A 23,980-nucleotide genomic window follows, 5' to 3' on the forward strand; every position below is an offset into this window, starting at 1 on the left:
GAAGTATTAATTCAAACTCATGTCTGGTCTCTGTTCACCTTTTACTCACACCAGATTTAATTACATTAAATGCACTGCCTTGCTATCGCTATAAAATCGCTATGGCAAGACCAGTAAAGACACCTCTGAAGACCCAAATCTCATAAAAACAGTGTTAGTTTACCAAACGTTAAAACGCAGAGACGGGAAGACAAACGTTTATTTCACGTTAGGCCCGCAGAGCGGGCTGAAGATGCTCGAGAACACCTAAATGTATCGTCAACAGAAACACCACACGTCTTGCTGCAGCCACTGTCCCTTGTCTGAGGGGTGTGGGGATAGCGCTGGGCTCGGCTGCCTTGCCTGCCCGGGTTCAGCTGCTTCCCACAGCCTTCGGACTCCGGGCACGTCCCTCTCTGGAGCGGTGTCCAAGAGCCCCGGAGCTGAGGGAGCAGAGCCCAGCACAGGCCGTCCCGAGGCCACGCATTCATCCTACAGGGCAGTGCGGTGGCGGATCCGCTCCTGCCCGCAGAGCAGGGAATGAGACAGCAGTAACCCAATCCTAGCTCGCAGGCTCACCTGGCCAAGGACAGCGAGGGCCGGCCCCGCTCCAGCCAGGGCACCGCCACCCGCCCGCCCTCCGGCCCCGAGCTCCCGGGCTGGCTGCGGGAACCACAGAGTCACCGGGACTGGAAAACACCTCTGGCATCATCGAGGCCAACCTATGCCTAACGCCACCCTGTCAACTAGGCCACGGCACAAGTGCCACAGCCAGCTTTTCCATAAACACCTCCAGGGACGGTGACTCCACCGCCCCCCTGGGTAGCCCTTTCCAATGTCTAATCACCACTTCCGGGAAGGCATTCATCCTGATGGGCGACCTGGACCTCGCCTGGCGCAGCTCAGCCGCCCCCGGCCGGGGAGTGCAGTCAATTGAGAGGGGCGGTGGTGCAGAGGGAGCCCCATAGGACGCGGTGCCGCATCCCAGGAACGGGAATGGAAAAGGATACGGAGCACTGCCGGTGGAGGTGTGGACAGGGCGGGGAAAGTAGCGAGCGGCCCCGGCGGCCGCCGCGCCCCGGCCCTGAAGGAGGCGGAGGAGGGCGCAGGGCGGCCCGGGCGCGGCGGTCCCGTCCGCGCTCCCCCTGCCCAGCCCCGGCCATGAATATGTAACTCCCCTCTATTTCCCGAGCTCCATTGCGGAGCCGCCGCTCGCCATATTGTGCTGCGGGGGCTGCGGCGGCACCACCGGCCACGGACCGAGGCGGCACCGGCGGGCGGTGAGCGCGAGGCCGGGCCGGGGTGGGCAGCCGCCGCCAGGACTCACTCTCCTTGCGGGGCTGGGGCGGGTGCGGAGCCTCGGCGGCCTGTGCGCGGTGTCCGAGCGAGGCTGACCCATGGCGGGGAAGCGGTGGGGTGGCTGCCAGGCTGTACCGGCGGGGCGGGGATCGGGGGTGTTCGGGAGGAGCCGTGGCCAGCGGCCCCATGGCAGCCTGGAGCCCACCCCCCCTCCCGTTGCCCCTAGCCCGGCCGTGCTGTAGGGCTGCGGGGCACCGAGCTGCCCCCAGGACAGGCGTGCGGCTGCCGAGTCCGGAGCAGCCGGGGTATACCTCTGTACACACATACCTATATCTACGCAGCTATCTCCCTATATATGCACGTATGGGTGTATGTGCAGGTGCATGTGTGCAGCTGCACGCCTGGAAGCTGCAGGCAGAGGTATCCCACGGCTCCATCGCAGCCGCAGTACCGCAGTAGCAGCCCGGCAAGCGCGGCACCGTCATTACCATCCCCGGCAAGGAAGAGCTCACGGATACGACCCCGAGCTGCTTTCGCTGGCTCTGCGGATCGCCCCTCTGCGCAACACGATCCTGGCTGTGATTTATAGCTCGGCCTTCCCGGTCTTTTGTCTGTCCCGGAGCCCGTGCCGAGCCGTGCTGGCTGGGCGTGATGCTCGCCAACTGGGGCTGGGAGCCACCCGGCTGCTCCCGGGAAAATGTCGCTTCACACAGGGCAGCAGGTGCAGAAGGACGCTATGTCGGGAGCTGAGGGTGTGCCTCCTCCCTCCACATCGTTCCCACTGCTTCCCGTACGAATTTAGCACGTGTTTCTTGCCAAGTTTTACAGTAGCTCTCCTGGATCACTTGCCTTCCTCGCACCATCCCCGTGGCACCGTGCATCTGTGAAACAAGCACTGAGCAATATTCTTCTTGGGATTTTTGTAAGCTGTTTTTTAGACTCTCTTCTATGGAAAAATAATTCGATCAAGTGCCTAATTCCACAGAAATTCAGAGAACAGCTAGTGGAGGAAGATGTTTTCCAGTATGATAATTCATAATCCAGCCCTATTTGGAAGTGGTTGTAGCTCTGTGTGATAACTCTGCATTGCACATGGGCTTTTAAGGATTAAAGGGAGTTGCTTGCATTTAAGAAAATGTGTCTGGTGTGCAGGTGAAATTATTATTGCTTGGGGAGAATTCTTTAATCGAGTGTCATTCATTCAGTGTCAAAGACACCGCAGGAGTTCCCTGCAGAGGTGCTCTGATTTGTGTTCATCTGTGTTTCCATTAAAAACTTGCGTAATGAGATAATTTGACTTTCTTATACATCATGTCAAGCTCAGAGCTGACATTTAGTTGTCAGTGAAGACAGAGGCACTGACTGTGACAGCAGCAGATATAGATGAGTAGTATATTTTGCATTAAAAAATAGTAGAATGACTAACTTTATCAGTTGTGTGGAGATGGGAGGAATTTTCACGGGACAGCAGGAGCTGAAGTGTCAGGTACAAGTTTGTGGCTGGGTGTGACTCTGTTACAGTGCCTTTCAGCAATGACAGACAAATTGAAAGCATCTTTAAACTTCACTGCTCCCTGAATTGTCACTCAGAGTGTTTAATAAATGCATAGTCACAGTGTTTATTAATATTGTTGTCTGCATTGAGGTTTGTGATAATAGAGGGACACAGACTTCGTAGTGGAGGTATTTTTTCACTTCTTCAGTGGCTAAAATTGTTGACATTTGGCTTTAAAGCTCTGAAGCACCAACCTTGCTGCAGCTTCCAAGAAAAGCACTTTCTGTCATGTCTTGGAGGTGAATAATGCACAGGTGCCAGCAAAATAAATTGCATGGGTTTCCCTTGATCCAGTGATGCTTTGTGTTTTAGGAGTGATGGGTGGTAATGGGCTGTGTATAAAGACTTGGTTGGGCATATTGGGTGATTGAAGCAGAATTCTGGCGTTTGCAGTGCTCTGCTTGTCATTGAGTAGAAATACAGGATATGGGAAAGTCATCAGTCTTATATGTGAAATAGATGTTGGGCTAAGTGAATTTCTTCATCTTTCTTTTAACTCTTTACCTTGCTTACAAAAGAATGTAATGAGGGGAGGGAAAGGAGCTTTAAAAATGAGACTTCAGTCTGCAACTGCTCAGTTGTGTTTTTCTTAGAAGGAGCATTGGATCTCCTCTTACTGAAGCACCAGCTCTAGGAACATGCACAAAAGAAGCATTGGGGTAAAGGAATTACTTTGACTTTTTTCCCCCTAAATACCTTTTACCTATTGTTTTCTGAATAGGTCAGCAGTTTAATAATGATGCAGACAGAGAGTAAAGAGATTAGTGAAGAGCTGCTGTTGAGCCTCAGCTTGCTTCTGCTTGGTCTTCTTTTGATACAAATAACTGGCTGCCAAAGCTGACCTTAAATTCTTAATTTCAGAGGAATGAGCAGCATTAGATATTGTGGAGCTGTTTAGACTTGTTGTGGTGGAGAAATATTTTAGGAATTACCCCTCTGCTTTCCCCCCACTTCTGGATCCTGGAGCTCTCTTGCAGACAGCAGGGAGTTAGCAGTACTGTTCTGCTAACTAATTAAAAACTAATCATTCTTTACTCTTCATCTCTTGGGAATAATGTTGAACTGTTTTGTGTAATTATTGGGTTAAACTGTGTTAAGTGTTTCTCCTGTAGTACTGTTTACAAAATGGACAGTGTTACTTGTGAGGGAGTCCTTGAAACATGAATTGTTTGCTGTTGCCCAGTTTTAGGTGAGAGCTGCCTGCTTGCCAATTTTGCTTTTATGTATTTATTACAGCTATTATGTCAATCAGACATAAAATGACTTGAGTCTTTTTGTATCCCGAGTGTTGTGGGGGAGTTTATTTTCTGTTTATTAATAACCAAGCTGTGTTTTTGTTCTCATCAAGAGATTTTTAGCGCTGTTGGTTGTGGCTTCACTGCCAAGTGGGAGAGAAATCCTTGTGGCACTCTAACATAGCTCTGGAAAAGCTGTACATTCAGGCATATTTTCTGGTCTGACATCTGAGAATTTCTTCCACAATATCAATTCAACAGAATGCTGCTGCTTATTGACATATCTGTTACTAAATCGGATGGTCAGTAGGTGTGCAGTGTGTTGAAGAGCAAGGCAGGTGTCTGGCTTGATATCATCCTGGTAGCCTGGGGAGAGCAGTACACCTGAATTTCAATGTATTTGGCTTCAACTTTTATGTTGTTTCTTAAAATTTGCTTAGAAGTGTCTTTCAGCACAGTACCAAAGCAGCTGTCCAAGAAGGTGATGAGCAGGTTTTCACGTTTTTTTGCTGGTGGGATGAAAAATAACAAACCATGTTGGTTTCCCAGTGAAGTGGAAGCAGATATGTGCTGGCTCCTCAGGCACGGAAATTCAGGGTCTGGTGTGGTTATTTCAACATGCTTTTGGTTTTAGACTGTCTTGGAAGGAACCTGGAATCCTACACATTCCTCTGGCAGAACCAGTAACAGCATTCGTGAAGATGCAAAAGTTTCTGAATTGTAGTGCACAGATGTTCACAGAATTTGTGTTAAAATGTGGAGAAAATTTAAAGGCCACAACAGAGGTACTAAAATGACTAAACTTCACTTTCCTGATTGAAATGCTCAAGTGTTGCTTTTGACAGCTGTTACTTCAAGGACACAGCAAGAGAGTGGTTAGCCTCAAAAAAATGTGCCAGCAGAGCAGGGCAAGGAAAAATTAAAAACTAAATCTCATTAAAAATATCCTAAGGCAACAAATTAATTGTTTGTACAATTTAGTTGCTGTGACCAATTCAAGGTCCTTTTCTGGAGTCTGAAGCTTTGCTTTTGTTTGCTCCCAAAAGTTTTCAGTGCTTTATCCCTCCTGTTCTAATCTGATACAGCACTGAAATTAATTTTAGAAAGGAACTGTGGCTTTTCTTCTTCCCAGCTGGTTATTAATTCTGAAGTCCAAGGTAAATTTAAGAGATTAAGAACTTCATTTTTGAAACTCACCTGGCTAGTCACACACATAGTGTACAGTAGCATGCTTCATAATATGAGAAAGTTGGCATAAAATCTAACAAGTGGCAGATAAGATCACAGCTCTACTCACTCCCTCAGAGTTCTGCTTAATATTGTTGCTTCACAGGGCTAAATTATAGCTTGGTAATGGCTGTCTTCCTTTTTATATGAATTCTTAGCGAAGGTCTTTGGCACATTTGAGGTCAAGTGTTTGCCTGATCTATTGGCCCATGTCAACAGTGAAAAGTTGCTGTTCCTGTAACCGTTTTGGGTTTTGTTTCTACTCCTGGCAGAAGGCATTAATGTTGTAACGTATTTTAATACTACTTTGGATGAGATGTAGGTGGTGTGAAAGGCTAAGTTCCAGAATTTGAGCTTTAATGATTAAAATAATCTTACTGCCTGATGCATTAGTGGGCAGTGTTTACTTTCATGTGTGCATGTCTGTGTGTGTGTACCCAAACCTGAAGTTTTCAAATTAATCCTTCAAGATTAAAAAAAAATCTAAGCTTTATAATTTAGGAATAGCCTGGGTTTGATGTGTGATGAGTTTGAGCAGGTGAATTCTGGACTCCTTAGAGGCAACTGATGATATAGATAGTTCTCTGGAAATGTCATGGTCTTTTTATGTATTCCAGTTTTTCTTGCTGAGATGTTTGGGAGGGTAGGATAGAGAGCTGGGAATGAGGTGCTGACGGTGAGGACTGAAGGTTATTGGCAGGAATTGAGTGATCTGGGACATGGTGTGAAAAAGCCACTGATGCATACAGAGTACAGACCTTGTTAGATTAAACTGGAATTTGAGCCTCAGCTCCACAGGACGGATGTACCTGGACTCAGGGTGCTTAACTGCTGCTATACTTTCCTGCTATAAAGAGAAGCACCAACCTAAAATTACATCTTTGTGTCATGTCCAGAAATACATGGCTGTTCCAAACACTGTCATAAAGCAGCCATAAAACAGATCAAACAGGAGTTTGATTAACAGTTTAATTTGGTACTTTATTTTTTCCCTGTTCCCCTTGACATCTAAACCAGGAGGATTATCTCCCTTTGGACACTGCTGTCAGTGTTGGATTCATGGAGCCCTTCCAGAGGTGTCCAGATGCACAGCAGATGGTTTGTGTGAGGTCACACTCCAGTGTCTTCTGGCCAGGAGGAGTATCCTGACAGCCAGATTAGAAGTGCTGCCCAATTCAATGGATTGATCCGTCGCAGGGCCAGGGAACTTTGAGTGGCTGTTATCTGGAAGATTCCATATCTCAAAGGCAAAACATTTTCTTGTGAGAATAAATACAGCCAAGAAGCTGTAAAAGACCATATGCTTCCAAGCCCATGGGTTTCAGAAATACCAGTATTATTTTTTCCCTCAGTCAGATATCATCTGTCCAGCAGCCTTCCAGACATTCCATAATCACAGCATTAGGTGTTGTTACTTGCTTTTAAAGGGAGGTTTTTTTTTAATGTTGAAGAGAAATTAAGTTAAGTTTAGTTTATCGGAAAATGGGAGTTTGGGACTAGTTATCAGGAAAATGCAAACCTCTGCTGTGGTATGACCGAGAAGGTCTTTAGTGTTACCATGGTCTTTAGTGTTGGGGCTGTTAAACTGCACTGGTGCCCTGTATGTCTCTGCATTCCACGTTTTTATTGGCTGCTTTGGGACATTTTTGAGTCTGTGGTCTTGAATTAATGATACATCTTTCCCTCCTGGCTGGGAGTGCTCTAGGGCAGCACTGAGGTTGTGTCTCTTTGCTAACTGCTCTTTATAAAGTGATAAACCTTGGATTTCTCAGTATTTTAAATGTAGAACTTGGCACAGTCTTGAGTGTGGGGCAATTTGTCACTCACGTATTTACAGATAGTCTTACTGCATTAGTAAGTTCTCCATTGTGCCAGTCACCCAGTATCTGACATTCAGTGAGAGTTTACCTAAGGCAATGTAACATTTGTGTCTTAATATTAATTTGCTGGTTTTATTATAGTTAAATTGTTTTCTCAGCTATAGTGGGGCCATATTGATATAATTGATTGAAACATTTGAATGTTAATCTCTTCATTTCCTTCTGTAAATAAAATAGGAAAATAGGATGGCAGGGAGCCAGGTGCAAACACTGGTAAATTTGGATTGTCATAGTGGTTCTCACATGTTTAATTTTCAGTGAGCATCACTTCAGTTGTAACTGGAGTTGGAATGACACAAAGTCGTTGCTGGTGGTCAGGGTTGTAATCATGCAGGTGCTTTTAAACACTGCTTACCAAAGCCAGCTCAGGGATCCCTGACATGAATCTGATCCTTGTCTACTTCCCGGCCATGCTGTTGCCCAGGAGTGGCTGGTGGGATGTTTCTTTCTCTCATAGAGCATGGGTCAACAAGATTTTGATTCGTAAGAGGCAAGGACCACATGGTTTTAAAACTGGCAGGGTAGGTTTAGATGGGCTGTTGGGAAGGAATTGTTCCCTGTGAGGGTTGGTGAGGTCCCAGCACAGGGTGCCCAGAGAAGTTGTGGCTGCCCCTGGATCCCTGGAAGTGTCCAAACCCAGGTTGGATGGGGCTTGGAGCAACCTGAGATAATGGAAGGTGTTGCTGCCCATGGCAGGGGGTGCAACTGGATGAGCTTTAAGGTCCTTTCCAACCCAAATCATTCCATGATTCTATGTTTCTTCTCCCTCATTTTTTATCTAATTCAGGGTTTCTGTCCCACACACACAGTCTGAGGGTGTGTTTGATTGTAAGCTGTACGGGTAGAATGGACAATGTAAATACTTGTTAATTGTTACTGGATTTGGTTTATGAAGCATGTAATTGGTATGTGAAGTTTTAGCTTCATATTTTGTATTAATTTGCCATCTTTTAACATTAGCAGTCTTTTAATTGGAGGTGATTTTGCTTTGCACATGATAGACTTCTAGTTAATGTGTACAAAATATTTGCAGTTCTGGCTCTGTGGAAATACTGCAGACTACTCAATTTGAACCATAGCAGGCATTTACAAAGGATCTCATATTCCCATCAGTATTAATTGACAAAGTGTTTGGTAATAATTTTGAAATTAGCCCACCAATGTTCTTTCAGGTGTTCTGTGAATAGCTGGAACTGTTCACTTGATAACACTCATGTTTAAGCTCTACCTGATCCTCATGAATTTGCAGCTTGACAGCTATTCTGCACCATTTACAGCACCATTCTAAGTGCTCTTTTTCTTAAGTATGTGGCTGTGTCATGAGTTTGTGGAGGAAACTCCCATTTTTAAGCAAATTTGCTGAATATTCCTTATAACATACCAGGTGTCTGAGGGCCCAATTCCCTCATTGCTGTTTCTCCACAGGTCAAACAAATGGATTCTGTTTTGTATAAATCTGGTGGTCACTGTTGTCCCCAAAAAGCCTTCTGGTTTTACTTCTGTGGGTAAGGAGAATGCTTATAGGAAGATATTTGGTCACCTGGATTGTAGGTGTGTGGACAGAAGGTCATGTTTACCTTTCTTGAGCTCTTTGTTGTGGCAGTGATTTATTGGCTGGCTAGCGTTGCTGTTGACTTCTCTTGTCTGTCACTGTCTACACAGCAAAACTAAGGATAAAGCTCTCTGCTAGTGAAATAGCTCCATAGGATAGTGAGATAACCCTACAGGATAACTCCATAGGATAGTTTGGGTTGGAAGATACTTCCAGCAACCATCCAATACAACTCCCTGGCAAAAAGCAGGGCCGGTTGGTCAGATAGGTTACCACCACATCCAGTTGAGTGTGACTGTGTTCCAGAGTGGGCATCCCACAGACCCTCTCAAGTGACCTGTTATTGGTGACCCCTTGGCTGTGGCTTTCTGCTTTCAGGTAGGATTAGTTTCCCCTGTGGATTCTACTGCTTAGCACTTCTTAGCATTTTCTTCTGTCTGTCCATATGCCTTTTGTCATAGGAAATACTTTCTCATTTTGGATTTATTTTACATTAAGTAATTGTTGCTTTTTATCTGGCTTGTGGTGGGAGCCCACAACACCTGGAGATTTTAAATGGGGTTTTGGTGCCTGTAACAGTTGATCTGATGGATACCAAGTCATACCTTATCTCTTGGATTCCTGCAAGGCTCATAACTTAAACCGTGCATGTAGAAGCTGCCCTACAGAGCCATCGTGCTTTAATTGCAATGCTGAACATCAGTCCCTGAGGTTGGATTTATTGTCAGCATAGATCAGGTGTGATTGTGTCAAGAGAAGATGATTCTACTCATTGCTCGTAGAATATTGAATTCAGTTTGCAAATAGACGTGAAAACCTTCTGGTAAGGGATGTATTGATTGAAGTTGATTGGGAAGCCAAGGCTTGATGGCTGAATGAGCTAAACCCAGTTCAGTAGGATCTTCCTTTCTTCAGCCCCTTCAGAGATCAGGGTATAACTAGAGTAAGTGCAATATAAACTCTGCAAGAGACAGTTTGAGGAGTGGTGACAGTAACAAGGGATGGAAGGCACAGCCAAGTGAGTGACATCCTTGTTATTTCCACAGTAGGGAACAAAAGGAGCTCCAGGCCAGAACCCAGTTTGGCTGTTTCCTGGTGGACTTTTGATCCAGAGAGGAACATAATTTCAGGGTGAATACTAAACATACTAGATGATAATCTAGTACCAGTTGTGCTAGATTACAATTGGATGTAAAGCTATCTGAACTGCCAGGGAACTGCAGGGAAGGTTAATTCCTTCAAATAGTGTGTTCCTGATTGTGTGATTTTCAAATCAAGCTCTAAGCCAATAAATAAAAACAGAAAAAACCTTGAATTTCAGAATGCTTTAATTGAATCATTTGAAATGAATGTTTGAATTGAGTACTCTTGAAAATGTGCAGTCTGTTCCCAATACTAGTCATAGTGTGAAAGAGAGTAAAATTTAAAGCTCTAAACCTGTTGTACTTCCAAGTTAACTGCACTATGAATATCTGTTTTTAAATGAAGTAATCCTTAGGAAGAAAATCCCCAAATGGTTGAAGTTGCTGTTGTATTTGGCACACTGAATAGCGGTCTAACTCTCCTACTGTTTGAAGTCTAAATATTTACCTTCTACATGTCGTGACAGAAATCAGTTATTTCTAAGATTTTAATACTCTCTAAAAATATGTGTAATATTTTTTTTAAAGAGACTGATGCATTTTTTTTCCTCATAAATGTTTTTTTTCATGAAAGTATCACAGAAAGTTGAATGGGGGTGGTGTGGTTATGGTCACACCTGACTTGGGTTTGTGGGTTCTCTCTCCAGCTGCTTGGTGCCATTCCAGTCTTTCTGTGGTCTCAAGGTGCTGACACAACCGTGCTGCAGATGCTCTTTAGCCTTTGCCTGGGCTAAACCAGGCTTTGCAAAGCATTTTGGAGCATAATTCAGTTTGTGGGGAATCCCTGATGGTATCCTCTGCTCCTTGTTTAAAGCAGGACCACCATCAAGGTTAGTGCTGGGCTAGAGCTCAGGAAATGTTACATATTCAGAACTGACAGATTTTCAGCAATACTACTAAGGAGCTGCTACTCATTGGTGGATCTGAGGGTGAAAGGCAAGTTGGGAAGGGCAAGAGCTGAGAATTGGTGGTGCTCAGCTCCTCCTTTGGCTGCCCACAGATCTGACTGGTCTGCTCTAGGTGCTGCCAGCTGGATTTTATTTTTACTGGACAGCTTCTGGAGTGGGATATCCAAATGCTACTTCAGTCATGACTACATTGGAGTAAATAATTGAGTGTATTTCAGTGTAAGAGGTTCTAAAGTGGGTGTGGTGTGTCAAGTGTGGATCATTGTTTGCTGGAGTTTTTTGCGCAAGCACATTTGGACGAAGGACATCCCAGTATAAATTCCCCAGTCAGTGAGCAGGTGGGAGATCCAAGGGCCTTTCAGACAGTGTATTCCTTACTGTTATGTTTTCCTGTAACTGCCTGTTTTCCAGTGCTTCAGGAACTAGACTACTTTCTTAAATTTTTAAATACCAGCTGGTTTTCTTAAAAAAAAAATGAAAAATTGTTGAGGTGTAATATGTTGGTTTATCAATCAGCACTACTCAATCATACACTGTGTGTATCCTGTAATTATGGAGTTTGTGCTTAGGGATTTTGATGTGCCTGAAGACTGAGTCAGTCTGAAGGGTTGCAGGGGTCCATATAATATTCATTAAGCTGGTTTTCTTAATGGCTGACATTACATATTTTCTTAATGATTGACAAGAATGACCCTCTGGACACAGGATTAATCCCAGCTACTACTACTTGTTGGTGGCTCTGGGAGAGAGAGGTTTGATCTGCTAGAGGGCAGGGTTAGATGGGATATTAGGAAGAAATTTCTGCCTATGCAGGTGGGGAGTCCCAGGCACAGGGTGCCCAGAGAAGCTCCATTGCTGGGAATCTCTAAGGCCATACTGGATGGGGCTTGGAGCAACCTGGGATAGTGGAAGGTGTCCCTGCCCACGGCAGGGGGTTGAAACTGGTTGATCATTAAAATCTATTCCATTCCAAATTGTTCTGTGATTCTATGAATGTGGTTTCACCCCAATAAGCCTGTTTTTCTGTGTCTGGTTGCTATCCTCTTATATCCAGAGGGAACAGACAAGTCATAATGGTAAAAAGACAATAAGAAGTCTAAGATTGTGGTGTGTTAGAAGTTTTTTCAAGAAAGGCTTACAGGGACGTCTGACTTCATATTGTTCCTGGTGCTCACATGTGTGACCTTAGAAGAAATCCCGCCTTTGTTATAAAGTGGAAAAGATGTGAAATATTGAACAGGTGAAAATAGGGTATTGTTGAGGTGAAACCTGTGTCATACTGTGAGCTGGGAAAATTAGTGTGAGAAACCTGTCATGTAATACTTTCTTGCAAAACAATGCCAAAAGTGATGCAGAGGAAGAGTGAACTATGCCAGTGATTTCAGGAATGTGAGATTTCACTGGAGTAAATTTCCAGACTGAAGAACAAATGTGAGGTTCGACATTTTTTCTCTATCTTCTGTCCCTTTGCCAGTAGTAGTTAATAAGAAGTCTGTTGTACCTTCAGTCTAGAAACTTTATACTTCATATTTTTACCTCTGAACACAGTCAAGAACAGGAATATAATCTTCCTTCAGCTCATGAAAATCTTCCTACTTCTGTAGCTCTAGAAGGAATCAGCCAGTGTGACCTGAGCCATGCATGATTTCCTGCTTTGAATCTAGTAGCAGTGGACCGTCCTAAAAGGAAACTGAAGAGTCAGCTAAATGTAGAGGTGTGTCCCACCTCAATTTCCCCAACAAATGGAGAAGGTCATTCATTGATGCAACATCTGAAGAGATGGTTCACGGACTATGGTTTTGTGACTGCTGGTTGGTACTTGGCAACTGTTACATGGTCAGTGCAATTCTGGGTCAAAATGCGTCTCCTGACTGTGGAGATGGGTGTTTGATCCTGGTGCCAGCTCTGGATGTTGCTGCATTCAATTTCAGCAATGTGATGAAACACAATCCAATCTGAGAACCACCAGTGCTAGAGGGAAGAGAAGTCAGACCTCATTCACATGCATTTTTCAGGAATGATATAGATACGGAAATTGTAGGGGATCAGGGCAAAAGCTAAACAGGCTTATTTATTGATCATCAAGAAGAGTAGAAACTCCATGGAGCATAATTTGATTGTTTTTTGTTGATCCAGCATGCTTGGAATTCTCTATGTTTCTGCTGCTCCTCAGATTTCCCTTGCCAGAGGCAGAGGAGGTGTTTGGTAGTGACAGAATGGGCTGTGTGGATCTCTGCAGCTTTTTCCTCTTAAAATTTGAAAGTACTATCACTGTAGCCCTTAGGGTGAGAGTGAAGCACTTGGTGTCTCAGATGAGAAGGATTTCAAGTAAAGCTTGTCAGTTATTTATCACAATAGCTGTACAATGTCCCGTGCAGAGTAGCCTTGGGCTTGTAGACTTGGCTGCAGGATAAATTCCAGGCTCACTGAGGCTGGAAAAGACCTCTAAGATCATCAAGTCCAAGCTGTGCCAAATCCCCACCATGTCACCACCACCAGAGCACTGAGTGCCATGTTCAGGCTTTACTTTGACATCTCCAGGAATGGGGACTCCAAACCTTCCTGGGCAGCCCCTTCCAATGCCTGACCACCCTTTCCAGGAAGACACGTTGGTGTTAATGTGGTTGTTGTGCAGATGGATGGGTTTGGTGATGGCCTGGCCCCCAGAGCTGCTGTTCTGTGTTAGCAGGTGCCAGCACATGAGTTCAGGTGAAGAGTTACCTCTACATGCAGGGGCTGCCAGGACGAGCTCTTCTCTCGGGTGTGGAGAGTAGGCTCATGTCTGGGACAGACTGGATCCTCTGGGACTCTGCTGTCTCGGTCCATGTGCTCCAGCAGGTTTTGGCAAGGGTTGTGATTAGCAACTTCATGAATTTCTTTCAGCAGCTGAAATGATGGTTAATTGAATGTGTCAGCTTTAAAAGCACACAAGAGTGGTATCCAGTGCAGACACAGAATGGTGTTTGGCCTCTGTCAGAACAACACATAAAAAAAATTCTTATCCTGAAGCACTTAGCTTCCTGTACACCTGGAATTGCCTTAAATATTAGTGGAAATTAGAACACAGAGAAACCTTCTTTCCTTTGTTTGCTGAGATGTGTCACTTAATGTCATCATTAAATTCATACCACTGAATAACTGAAATAAAACACTCAAGAGTCCTGACAAGACAGACCAGTGCTTCAGTATGCAGCTGGGGATGTGGTGGCTTCTCATCTTTACTGGGTGGTGAGGTTAAGACCTGGACATGGGTCATGAGTTAAAACTGGACATGGGAGTTTTCTGATCCCCACAGGGGAACATGTCTCTTGTGACAAGTACACTGTGGTTTTAGGGCACAATATTTACACAGTAAAATTGGAGTTGGAGATGGAGGGGGAACGGCTTCAGACTGTCAGAGGGTATGTTTGCATTGGGTATTGGGAAGAAATCATTCTCTGTGAGGATGGTGAGGCCCTGGCGCAGGGTGCCCGGAGAAGCTCTGTCTGCCTCTGTCAGTGTCCAAAGCCAAGCTGGATGGGGCTTGGAGCAAGCTGGGCTTGTGGAAGGTGTTCCTGCCAGTGGCAGGGGATTGGAACTGAATGATCTTAAAGCTCCCTTTAAACCCAAACTATTCAAGGATTCTGTGATTCTACTTAATAGACATAATAGTGGATATGACTATTTTATGCCAAGCTTTTTTTCCACTCCTTCCTCAAAAAGAAGAAAAATACCAAGTGAGGAAACTCTGATTTCTGTGCCTGGATAAAAGTAGATCTAATACTCTGCATAGCTTATCTTGCTTTTCCCTTCACAATTAATTAAAGCTTATATAGTAACCTTGTTCTCCAGAGAGTTTGGGCCTTTTCATAAAGAACTTAATGAGTTGGAAAATGGATTATAATGTATGTGATAGATGCCAATAGAAAATGCATTTGGCTGCTGAATTAAGGGCCTGGAAACCCAGATCTAAAAAGGGAATAAGAGAAAGCACTTCTACTTCTTCCACCTAGAAAAAGGGTCTGAAACTGCAGTCTTGCCACTTACATAGTTAAAATTATTTTTTTAATAATAGAAACAATGCCTCCTTTCCCCCAGCATAAAAGTGTTTTCTGTTCAGAAACATCATTTTCTTCTGTCACTTTGACCAGAATTTTTCACAACTGCAATGATTCTGTGTGGCAATTTTGCCTCATCTCATACAATAATACTAAAATTTTAATGGAACAGCGGTGCAATTTCTCTGGGTTTTAAAAATTATTATTAAAATTAGGGAGTGACTGGGTTTCTTATGATCCTTCAGTATCCTTCAAACTTCTGATATGAAAGCCCATGGGATGTGTTTTGAGGAAGAAGGAAAAGCCCTTGTGGTGTGTTCAAGTGAGCATGTTTGACTGGTGTGCTATGTCCTGTCTCATTTTGCCCTTCCCCTTGGTTTAGGAAGCAGACCCTGCTTGATCCACGTGCATGTTTGGAAGTGGATGTTTTAGGAATATTTTCCACATCAGGTGGTATTTGTGGCCCATGTTCTCTGGCTTTCAGTTCATTGTGACTTCTGTTTAACAACTGAATTGATTTTTGCCAAGTGTTCATGGCTGAGCAGCTCCCCAAGTTCTCCTGGAGTGGTACAAGCAGGGGATTACTAATGTGTGATACAGCAGAGCCTGGTACATGGTGGGGACAGGTGTTCCCTGGAGCCTCTGCTTGGCTGGACACACACTGCTGCAGCTTGGGAGAAGAGAGGATCCTGAGCCAGACACACCTGAGTGCTCAGCCCATGTCCTTTCTTTCCTCAGCCATGTCTCAGGCCGTGCAGACCAATGGGACGCAGCCTCTGAGCAAGACCTGGGAGCTCAGTCTGTATGAGCTGCAGAGAACACCCCAGGTAATCACAAAACCTTGGGACTGCTGGGCTTGGGAGGGACCTCTGGAGATCACCCAGTCCAGCCCCCTGCCCAGGCAGGGTCGCCCAGAGCAGGTGACACAGGGGCACATCCAGGTGGGTTTGGGATGTCTCCAGAGGGGAGACTCCACACCCTCCCCAGGCAGCTGTTTTAGGGCTCTGGACCCTCCAAGGGAAGAAATTCTTCCTCGTGTTGAGGTGGAAGCTGTGTTTAGTTTATGGCCATTGCTCCTCATCTTGTCACTACCACCACTGAATGGAGTCTGGCACTGTTCTCTGACACCCCTTGGAGATACTTAATGACATTCCCTTCTCAGTCTTCTCCACACTGACCAGGCCAAACTCCCACAGTCTCTCCTCATCAGAGAGATGCTCCAGACCCCTAATAGGCTTCATGGCCTCCACTGAACCCTCTCCAGCAGCTTTTTTTTTATTGTGTCCTGCGGGGCTGGCAGCATTGGTGTTTTGTGTGCTTGATGTGTTTGTGTCTTGACTCTTTGCTGTGTTTCCTTGGGTAAAATGTGCTGTCTCCACGAGGAAGGGACTCAATCCCAGGAAAGAACCTTTCTCTTCTTTGCTGCTAGGAAGCCATCACAGATGGCCTGGAGATCGTGGTGTCCCCCCGGAGCCTGCACAGTGAGCTCATGTGTCCCATCTGCCTGGACATGCTCAAGAACACTATGACCACGAAGGAGTGTCTGCATCGCTTCTGTGCTGACTGCATCATCACTGCCCTCAGGAGCGGGTCTGTGAGCACTGCCAGGGGACACTGCCAGGGGACAGGGAGGGAACATGGCCAGGGCATGGGGAGGGTGGACACTGCCAGGGGATGGGGGGGACACAACACTACCAAGACATGGGGAGGGGACACTGCGAGGGAGGGGTCACTGCCAGGGTGTGGGAAGGGAGCACTGCCAAGACATGGGGAGGGAACACTGCCAAAGATGGGACACTGCCGGGGAAGAGGGATGGGATGCTGCCAGAGGACATGAAGGGGATGCTGCCAGGGGCAGGGATGAATACTGTAGAGGAAAGAGGGCTTGGACAGTCCACTGCACTTGAGGTGGAAGTATCTTCGGCAGGGGTGCAAGGGAGCGGTTGATGTAGGACAGTTACTGTGCGCTGGGAGTTTCTGAATGTTCAGTACACCTTTCAAATCCTGTTTTTCCATGTTCAGCCATCTCTGGAAGACAGATCAAATTGCTTCATCATGAAAAATCATTTCATATTTCTGTTTCTTGTAAGGAGTTGAAGTCCTCTTTTGTGTTCTTTTCTTTTTGGATCCAGTAACAGTAAAACAAAAATACACGTTACTAACAAAATTTGGTTTAATTTCCATTATTCTTCCTTTTTCTAATAATACATTTCGAATTATGTAGCCTTCAGCCATTTCAAATTATGTGTCCTGTGGGTGTTAGAAATCATGGAATCATAGAATCCCAGAATAGTTTGTTGTGGAAGGAACCTTAAAGCCTATCCAGTCCCACCCATACCATGGTCAGGGACACTTTCCACCATCCCAGATTGCTCCAAGCCCTGTCCAGCCTGGCCTTGGACACTTCCAGGGATCCAGGGGTAGCCACAGCTTCTCTGGGCACCCTGTACCAGGACCCCCCAACCCTGACAGGGAAAAATTTCCTCCTAAGACTATGCCTTAGTATAATTTCCACTAGACATCCATTTTTTCTAGGTAAAAATCCAGCCAGAAAATGAAAAGAAGAGGGGAATGTGGGACTTTTGATCTCTTCAGTCTAAATAGTTTGCTCAAACATACTTTAAAATAAAAGAGCAGCAGGGATCTTTGGGAACTTTAAGTGTCTCCAACTACCTGAACTGTCAAGAGACAGAAGCCCCTTTCCACATTTACTATAAATACTGAGTCTTAGGGAGTACTTTGAGCAAGAATGGAAGCAACAGGGCAGACTTGTATTACAGCTGGAGAGTTAAGTGTTGTTTGCTTCCTTCTTGTCCATGTCCAGCAACAAAGAATGTCCCACGTGTCGCAAAAAGCTCGTTTCAAAAAGATCTCTGCGGCCAGACCCCAATTTTGATGCTCTCATCAGTAAGATTTACCCGAGCCGGGATGAGTATGAAGCTCATCAGGAGAGGGTGCTGGCCAGGATCAGCAAGCACAATAACCAGCAAGCCCTGAGTCACAGTATCGAGGAGGGATTAAAGATTCAGGCTATGAACAGGTACGTAATCACCTTGATTGCCTCTAGCCTAAAAATACAATGCCTGTCCTCATGCCTTGTGTAGCTTGAGAATCTTCTCCTCTCCTGTGATACCTGGCAAAACAATCTCTAACCTTTAGCAAAAGAATTTTTAACCATTTGTCTACTATCAGAAATCTCTGTATCACTCCCTGCAACATCTGTGGCAGCCTGATAGAAACTTCAGCTTAGTTTTACCAAACTATGGCTGTCATGTCTTAGATAAGAACCCATAACACCATGAATCCTGTACCAAAGTGCTACCCTTACATGCCAATAAATGCACAGAATACCAGGACTTGGGGCTTAGTTGTGACTTAATTCATAGGTGGGATGGAACCTGTGTTTACACCATGGTGGAATTCCAGATGTGCATTTAAATCTAAAAGGGACAGGTAGGAGAGAGATCCCAAACTTTGCATGATAAAACATGGTGTGATTTAATAATTCTAATCACATGTGGATCCATGTTTGGATTAAAACAATGGTCTGCAATTGCCTGAAAAACAGCTTTGTGAACTTAAAATAGTCCTAAAATACAACTAAAAGGTGTTTGAGGGACATGAAAAAATGAATAGTTCTGTCTATGAGTATCTTTTTATACAAAAGAATTATTATTACTAATTTTTTTAAACTTTAAATCTCCCTGAAATGTTCAGTGCTTATGTGTGCACGTGCCTACCTGGGGAGGAGGTGTTGAGGGTTCTGGATGGGTCAGGGTGTATCTCTGCCTGTTTTTGGCTAGGTTGCAGCGGGGCAAGAAGCAGCAGATTGAGAATGGCAGCGGGGCCGAGGACAATGGCGACAGCTCCCATTGCAGCAACGCCTCCACACACAGCAACCAGGAAGCAGGGCCTAGCAACAAGAGGACCAAAACCTCAGATGACTCTGGGCTGGAGCTGGACAACAACACCACCACTGTGGCCATAGATCCCGTGATGGACGGGGCCAGTGAGATCGAGCTGGTGTTCAGGCCTCACCCCACCCTCATGGAGAATGATGACAGTGCGCAGACGAGGTCAGTGCCCCCATGCCATCTCCAGGTATTCTGCTGCTATTTCCGGTGCTTTGGTTTTCCGTCATTACTTGGGGCTTCTAAATAGCCATTTACTTCAGTCATACCACATCTTGTTTAACTGTATCACAGGATGGTTTGAGGTGGGAGTGACTTTAAAGCCCATCCAGTGCCACCCCCTGGCATGGGCAGGGACACCTTCCACTATCCCAGGTTGCTCCAAGCCCCATTCAGCCTGGCCTTGGACACCTCCAGGGGTCCAGGGACAGCCACAGCTTCTCTGGGCACCCTGTGCCAAGGCCAGGTGCAAATAAGCACTCTTCTCTTCTTTCCGTTCCAAGTCAGGTAGATGGCACTGCTCACTATCATAAAAAATACAGTCATAAGCTGTTTTAAGCCTTTGATCACAAATAAAGATGTTTTTAAGTTTTTCTAACATTACAGTTCACTAGTGGGATGATGGTAACATATAACAGCCCCTTTCTACTTACTCTGAGATTCTTTGGGAATAAACAAACCTTGTATAAGTGTCAGCAGTTTTTAGAGCAGCTTTGTGTCAGCATGATTTGCAGGCTGGCAGCTTTTCCTGATTGTTTTTGTTCATAATCCAGTCCAAGCACAAATTGCAAGTTTTGTCTCACAGCAGAGAGTCAGAGAAAGAGAGTAGTTTTATGGTGTCTCCTCGGGTCTTTTCTTGGCTTTCTCTGCTGATGAGACATCTCTCCCATCACAATGGGTGTAAATCTATACAAAGTTTCAGCTGGGAACTGTCTCTAAAAGGCCTTTTCACAGCTAATGTTTAATACTTGGGGCGTTTCAGATGGGTTTTCCCACAACTGCTGCTCAGTCATTATTGGTGATCTGTGTGGCTGTTGTCACAGGTACATCAAGACCTCAGGCAATGCCACGGTTGATCACCTGTCCAAGTACCTGGCAGTGAGACTGGCCCTGGAGGAGCTGCGGAGCAAAGGTGAATCCAACCAGATGAACCTGGACACGGCCAGTGAGAAGCAGTACACCATCTACATCGCCACTGCCACCGGCCAGTTCACTGTAAGCACTGCACTGCCCCAGTCAGCTGGCTAACCACAGCCCTGCATGCACATCTGCTCTAAACACACTCAGCTGGGCTCTTCCCGAGCTGGCTCAGGGTACAATTCATGGCACCAGCTTATTTAGCAGCAGATCAGCTGCTTTTTGGCAAAAGCTTGATTGTAGAAAAAGAGGCATAGAAATTATCTGGGGAAAATGCAGTGATAGCAGAAAACATGATCTGGCTTATGCCATTCTTTTCCAGTTAAAATTGAAGAGGGAAAAATACTACTTCACTTGAGAATATTTGTGGTTTTTAGCTTGTAACTTGTGCCACGTTTTTGGTTACTTCTTCAAGTCAACACACTTAAATATTGATTTAAGTAGCCTGTTTTACAGCACAACATCAGATGACCTAATTTGTTCCCATTTTGCTGTTCTCTTCTAGGTGCTAAATGGGTCCTTTTCCCTGGAACTGGTCAGTGAGAAATACTGGAAAGTGAACAAACCCATGGAACTGTACTATGCCCCCACCAAGGAGCACAAATAAGTGCTGGGTAACTGGGATGGAACTAACTCTTTTTATAGCTATGACTTCTTTTAATATTAAAATAAGGCATCACCAGTATCTTCATGGACAACACATGTGGTGCTTTCAGGCACTCTCAGTATACTCAGTAATGACTAGACAGTATTCTGAGCTGTATTTAATTTAGTGTTTGGGTTGAGTTATTTGGTTTTTACCTAGGAGACTAAATGACCTTCTCCAGTGCATTCCAGTGTTTGAGATGCTTTTTTGTTCCTAATGCATGATATCTGATCCAGTGTTCCGGTTTGGAATGGCTTTGTTTTGTCCAGGTAAATCTGGATTTCTGCTCCATCTGACACAGTTATAGTAGCCTCTGTGAAGTGTAGAGTGTTGGATGGCTAAGGAAGTCTGTTCAATAGTAGCATATGCCAAGGAATATGTTAAATGTTGGAATTTGGTGACTGTTATCCATCTGAAGAACTGATTGGTAGAGAACGGATTTGGGATAGTCTTGCAGCTAGAGGTAATCTGATTCCCTAGGAAAAGTTCATTAAGACATTTTCTTGTGAACAAATGTGAATTTTGCATCTTGTGGGAGGTATTGCTGCCCATGGTAGGGGCTTGGACCAAGATGGTGTTTAAGGTTCCTTCGAAGTCCAGCTATCCTGGGATTCTGGGATTCCAAGAAGAGCTGCAGTGAGAAAACTGACACTTTAAAACTTTGCTATTTACAGGGCTTAATTTAATATTTCAGTGCAAGGTGGTTAATCAGTTTGGTTTGGTTTTGTTTGTAATGGCTATTTCAGTCAAAAAACACCCAAACACCCCAAACCCATAACTCTTCCCCCTGCAGGACATGCCAGTCTTGATTCCTGTCTGGCCCCTCTTGCAATGTTGCCCTGTCCTCACAGCTGAACTGAAGGAAATCTGGATGTTTCATAGCCCTGCTATGTTCCTTAGAATAGGATCTCTGTTGTGAATGTGCTTTAAAGAACTGTCCAGAAAACTTCTTTGTTAAAGCAAATCCCCCAAATTTCCAGCACACAGCCATCAAAATGCTTTGCTCGGGGATTTGTACCACCCCAGCAGGGTCTTTTCCCGGCATCAGTGTGAGTAGAGAAGACTTTGACTGTAAGCTGCTCCAAGATTCTACTTTTGTTACTTTGCCATAGCTTTAACAAACATGGCTTAGCACTTTGGAAGACAACTTCAGTACTTGACAAAGTTTACCATTTAGTGTCTTACCTTTAGGCTCAAGTTTCCCAACATGGGCAGTGGGCCATGCTGTAAGGCATGCTGCTTACAGCAAGGCATGCTGCAAGGCAAGCTGCTGGTCATTTATGTGTACAGCCCCTGTACCCTGACTTTGGACCTTGCTGTGGCTCTGAGAGGGCAGCTTGACCTCTCCCATGTCCTCTCTGAAGGGGAGCTGTCACCACGAGGTTCCCTTTGCTCAAAGACTTGCTGATGAACCCTCCCGTTTGCCCCTGAGGCTTGAAGCAAAAGGTGGGTGGTAGGTGGGAAGCACCAAGCTTTACTCCACACAGTGTGGTTTACACTCCTCCTTTGTCCTGCCTGGACTCTCATTGGCTTTGGCATGTGATACAAAAGTTTTCTGCTGCTCGGGATTTTCCTGGGAAGGATTTGCCTTTCCCTGGCTCTGGGCTTTCCTAGCACTTGTAAAGTGTCCCTTTTGGCTGCTGTTCAGATCAGCTTTATCCTGCTGTGAAAGCTGCACAGGCTTCTCTGAGTAACTTAATTATTTCCTCTGACTGGAGAGCCTTGGGCTTTTGTGACATGAAATGAAAGTGTTCAGGCCCAGAGCACAGAGGGGCGGCTGTTAGGGACCTGTTTTTGCTGACTTCGTGAAGCGTTGCTGTATAGACTGTAGTGCATGTCCACAGAATATAATGGGGGGTGGGGGAGTGGCTGTGCTAAATGCTTTGAAGTTACTGGGGAAACTTCTAGATTAGTGCCAGCATCCCTCCTGGAGGGAGCTGAGGGGAGGGACAGTCCCTTAAGCAAGAGAGGTGTTGTGAAGCTGAGCAGTCTGTCTAGCTGTCACTTTTGTCTCCAGTTCTTTTGAAAAGCATGGGAGAATGTGAAGCTTTTTATATTCATGTTGTAGTGAATTCCCTGAATATTTATGTTCTTTAAATATTATATATATAATGTAGTTATTTGATTAAACCATTGATTGCACTGTGACTCTTTAGTGCTATAAACTATTTTATTTTCAAAATGCCATTACTATTCCCCCTTTTAAAGGCTATGTTCTTTTTTAAGTACATAATGTGTGTTACATACGGGTAAGCCTAATATCCAACTAAAGTCCCACTGAAATGCTCAAATTGACAATAAAAACAAAAATGTTATCAACAACCTGTTGGGAGTTGCAGTGCTGCTTCCTCTTGTGGTTGATAAAGGATCCCCTTTGGGCAGTGCTTGTGTTCGTGCTGCATTGCCTGGGGCTGTGCAGCTGCAGCTCAGCTCCACCAGTGGTAGCTGTTACAGTCCCCTGAAAGCAGCTCAGCTCCTGAGCCTTGAGTGAGAAATAGGGGCACACACGTGTCAGCTCTTCCACTGACCTGTCACAGGTGCTGCTGTTCCAACCAGATCCTGCAGCCTGAGGAAGGGGATGAAGGATTTTCATAGCACTTGTGTTAAACCCAGCTATTTTCAGTGCATTTAACTCTTAGGCAGCTTCAGTCAATAGCAGAGAGCAACTGTAATGAACCCCTTCAGCTGAGGTGCATTATTTAGAGATCATGTTTTGGTTCCTTGTTTTCTCTCTACATTTACCTCAGCTTTTAACCAGAGGATGCAGCTCGAGTTAAGAGGCAATGCTTGTGTATGCCTGGAGTAGGGTTTCTTGAGATGTACTGAACATGGGCACTCTCTGAGGAGATCCTGCTGCTCTCTGGGCCACCACTGCTTACCCAGATTGTCTCTGAACAGCTTAAACTCCAAAAAAACTTCCTTTAATCACAGCTAAACAGGAAACACCCCATGGGTAGGAGGATGTGTCCCTCAGGTACAGAGCAGTAGAGGTTGCACTGTACTTCCCACATTGGTAACTGGATTAAACCTACAGCATAATTTTTGTATTTCTTCTGGCATTTACTCTCCATCCTGCTGTTCAGCTGATGGCCTTGCACTGATTTTCCTCAGTCTTTCAGCAGTTGATCAGTTGTGATTTTCTATTCAGGACAAGCCACTGGCAGAAACACCTCGGTCCAGCAAAGATTTGTTTAAGGTCTGTCATTGGTGCCTGGCACAGCACTGGGTACTAGCTGCTCCAAAAGTGACCTTGAACGAGCTCCCTGGAAGAGCTGTGACCTTGCCATCACCTCCTGCATTATCCTCACCTACTTCCCACTCTGTCTCCTACTGTAACAGCCAACCTGGCCATGTGGATCAGTGCAAGCAGGAACAAGATCTCCCAAGCTCCAGACATAAACCAACACTAATGCTCTTTTCAGCCGATTATGGCAGGACTGACCCTGCCTGGTCAACAGCAGAGACAACTGCT

The 23,980-nt window shown here is 45.2% G+C and overlaps 1 protein-coding gene across 3 annotated transcripts; it reads left to right on the plus strand.

Annotated features, from left to right (window-relative positions):
- Positions 1-184: 184 nt before the first annotated feature.
- On the plus strand, positions 185-22,830 carry RNF2 (ring finger protein 2). Of its 3 annotated transcripts, none has more exons than XM_086842748.1 (7): positions 185-1,007; positions 15,553-15,641; positions 16,244-16,404; positions 17,639-17,854; positions 18,618-18,890; positions 19,769-19,940; positions 20,368-22,830. In XM_086842748.1, exons 2-7 carry the CDS (start codon positions 15,555-15,557, stop codon positions 20,467-20,469), a joined length of 1,011 nt encoding a protein of 336 aa, XP_086698874.1. In that variant the 5' UTR covers positions 185-1,007; positions 15,553-15,554; the 3' UTR covers positions 20,470-22,830. The 3 variants fall into 3 exon arrangements, with proteins under 3 accessions (XP_086698874.1, XP_086698872.1, XP_086698875.1); XM_086842746.1 differs by having other exon boundaries at positions 427-1,259; XM_086842749.1 differs by lacking the exon at positions 185-1,007 and adding an exon at positions 1,262-2,200.
- The last annotated feature ends 1,150 nt before the right edge of the window (positions 22,831-23,980 follow it).

Source organism: Cyanistes caeruleus, chromosome 9, assembly GCF_971803275.1.
Source record: "Cyanistes caeruleus chromosome 9, bCyaCae1.hap1.1, whole genome shotgun sequence".
NCBI lineage: Eukaryota > Metazoa > Chordata > Aves > Passeriformes > Paridae > Cyanistes > Cyanistes caeruleus.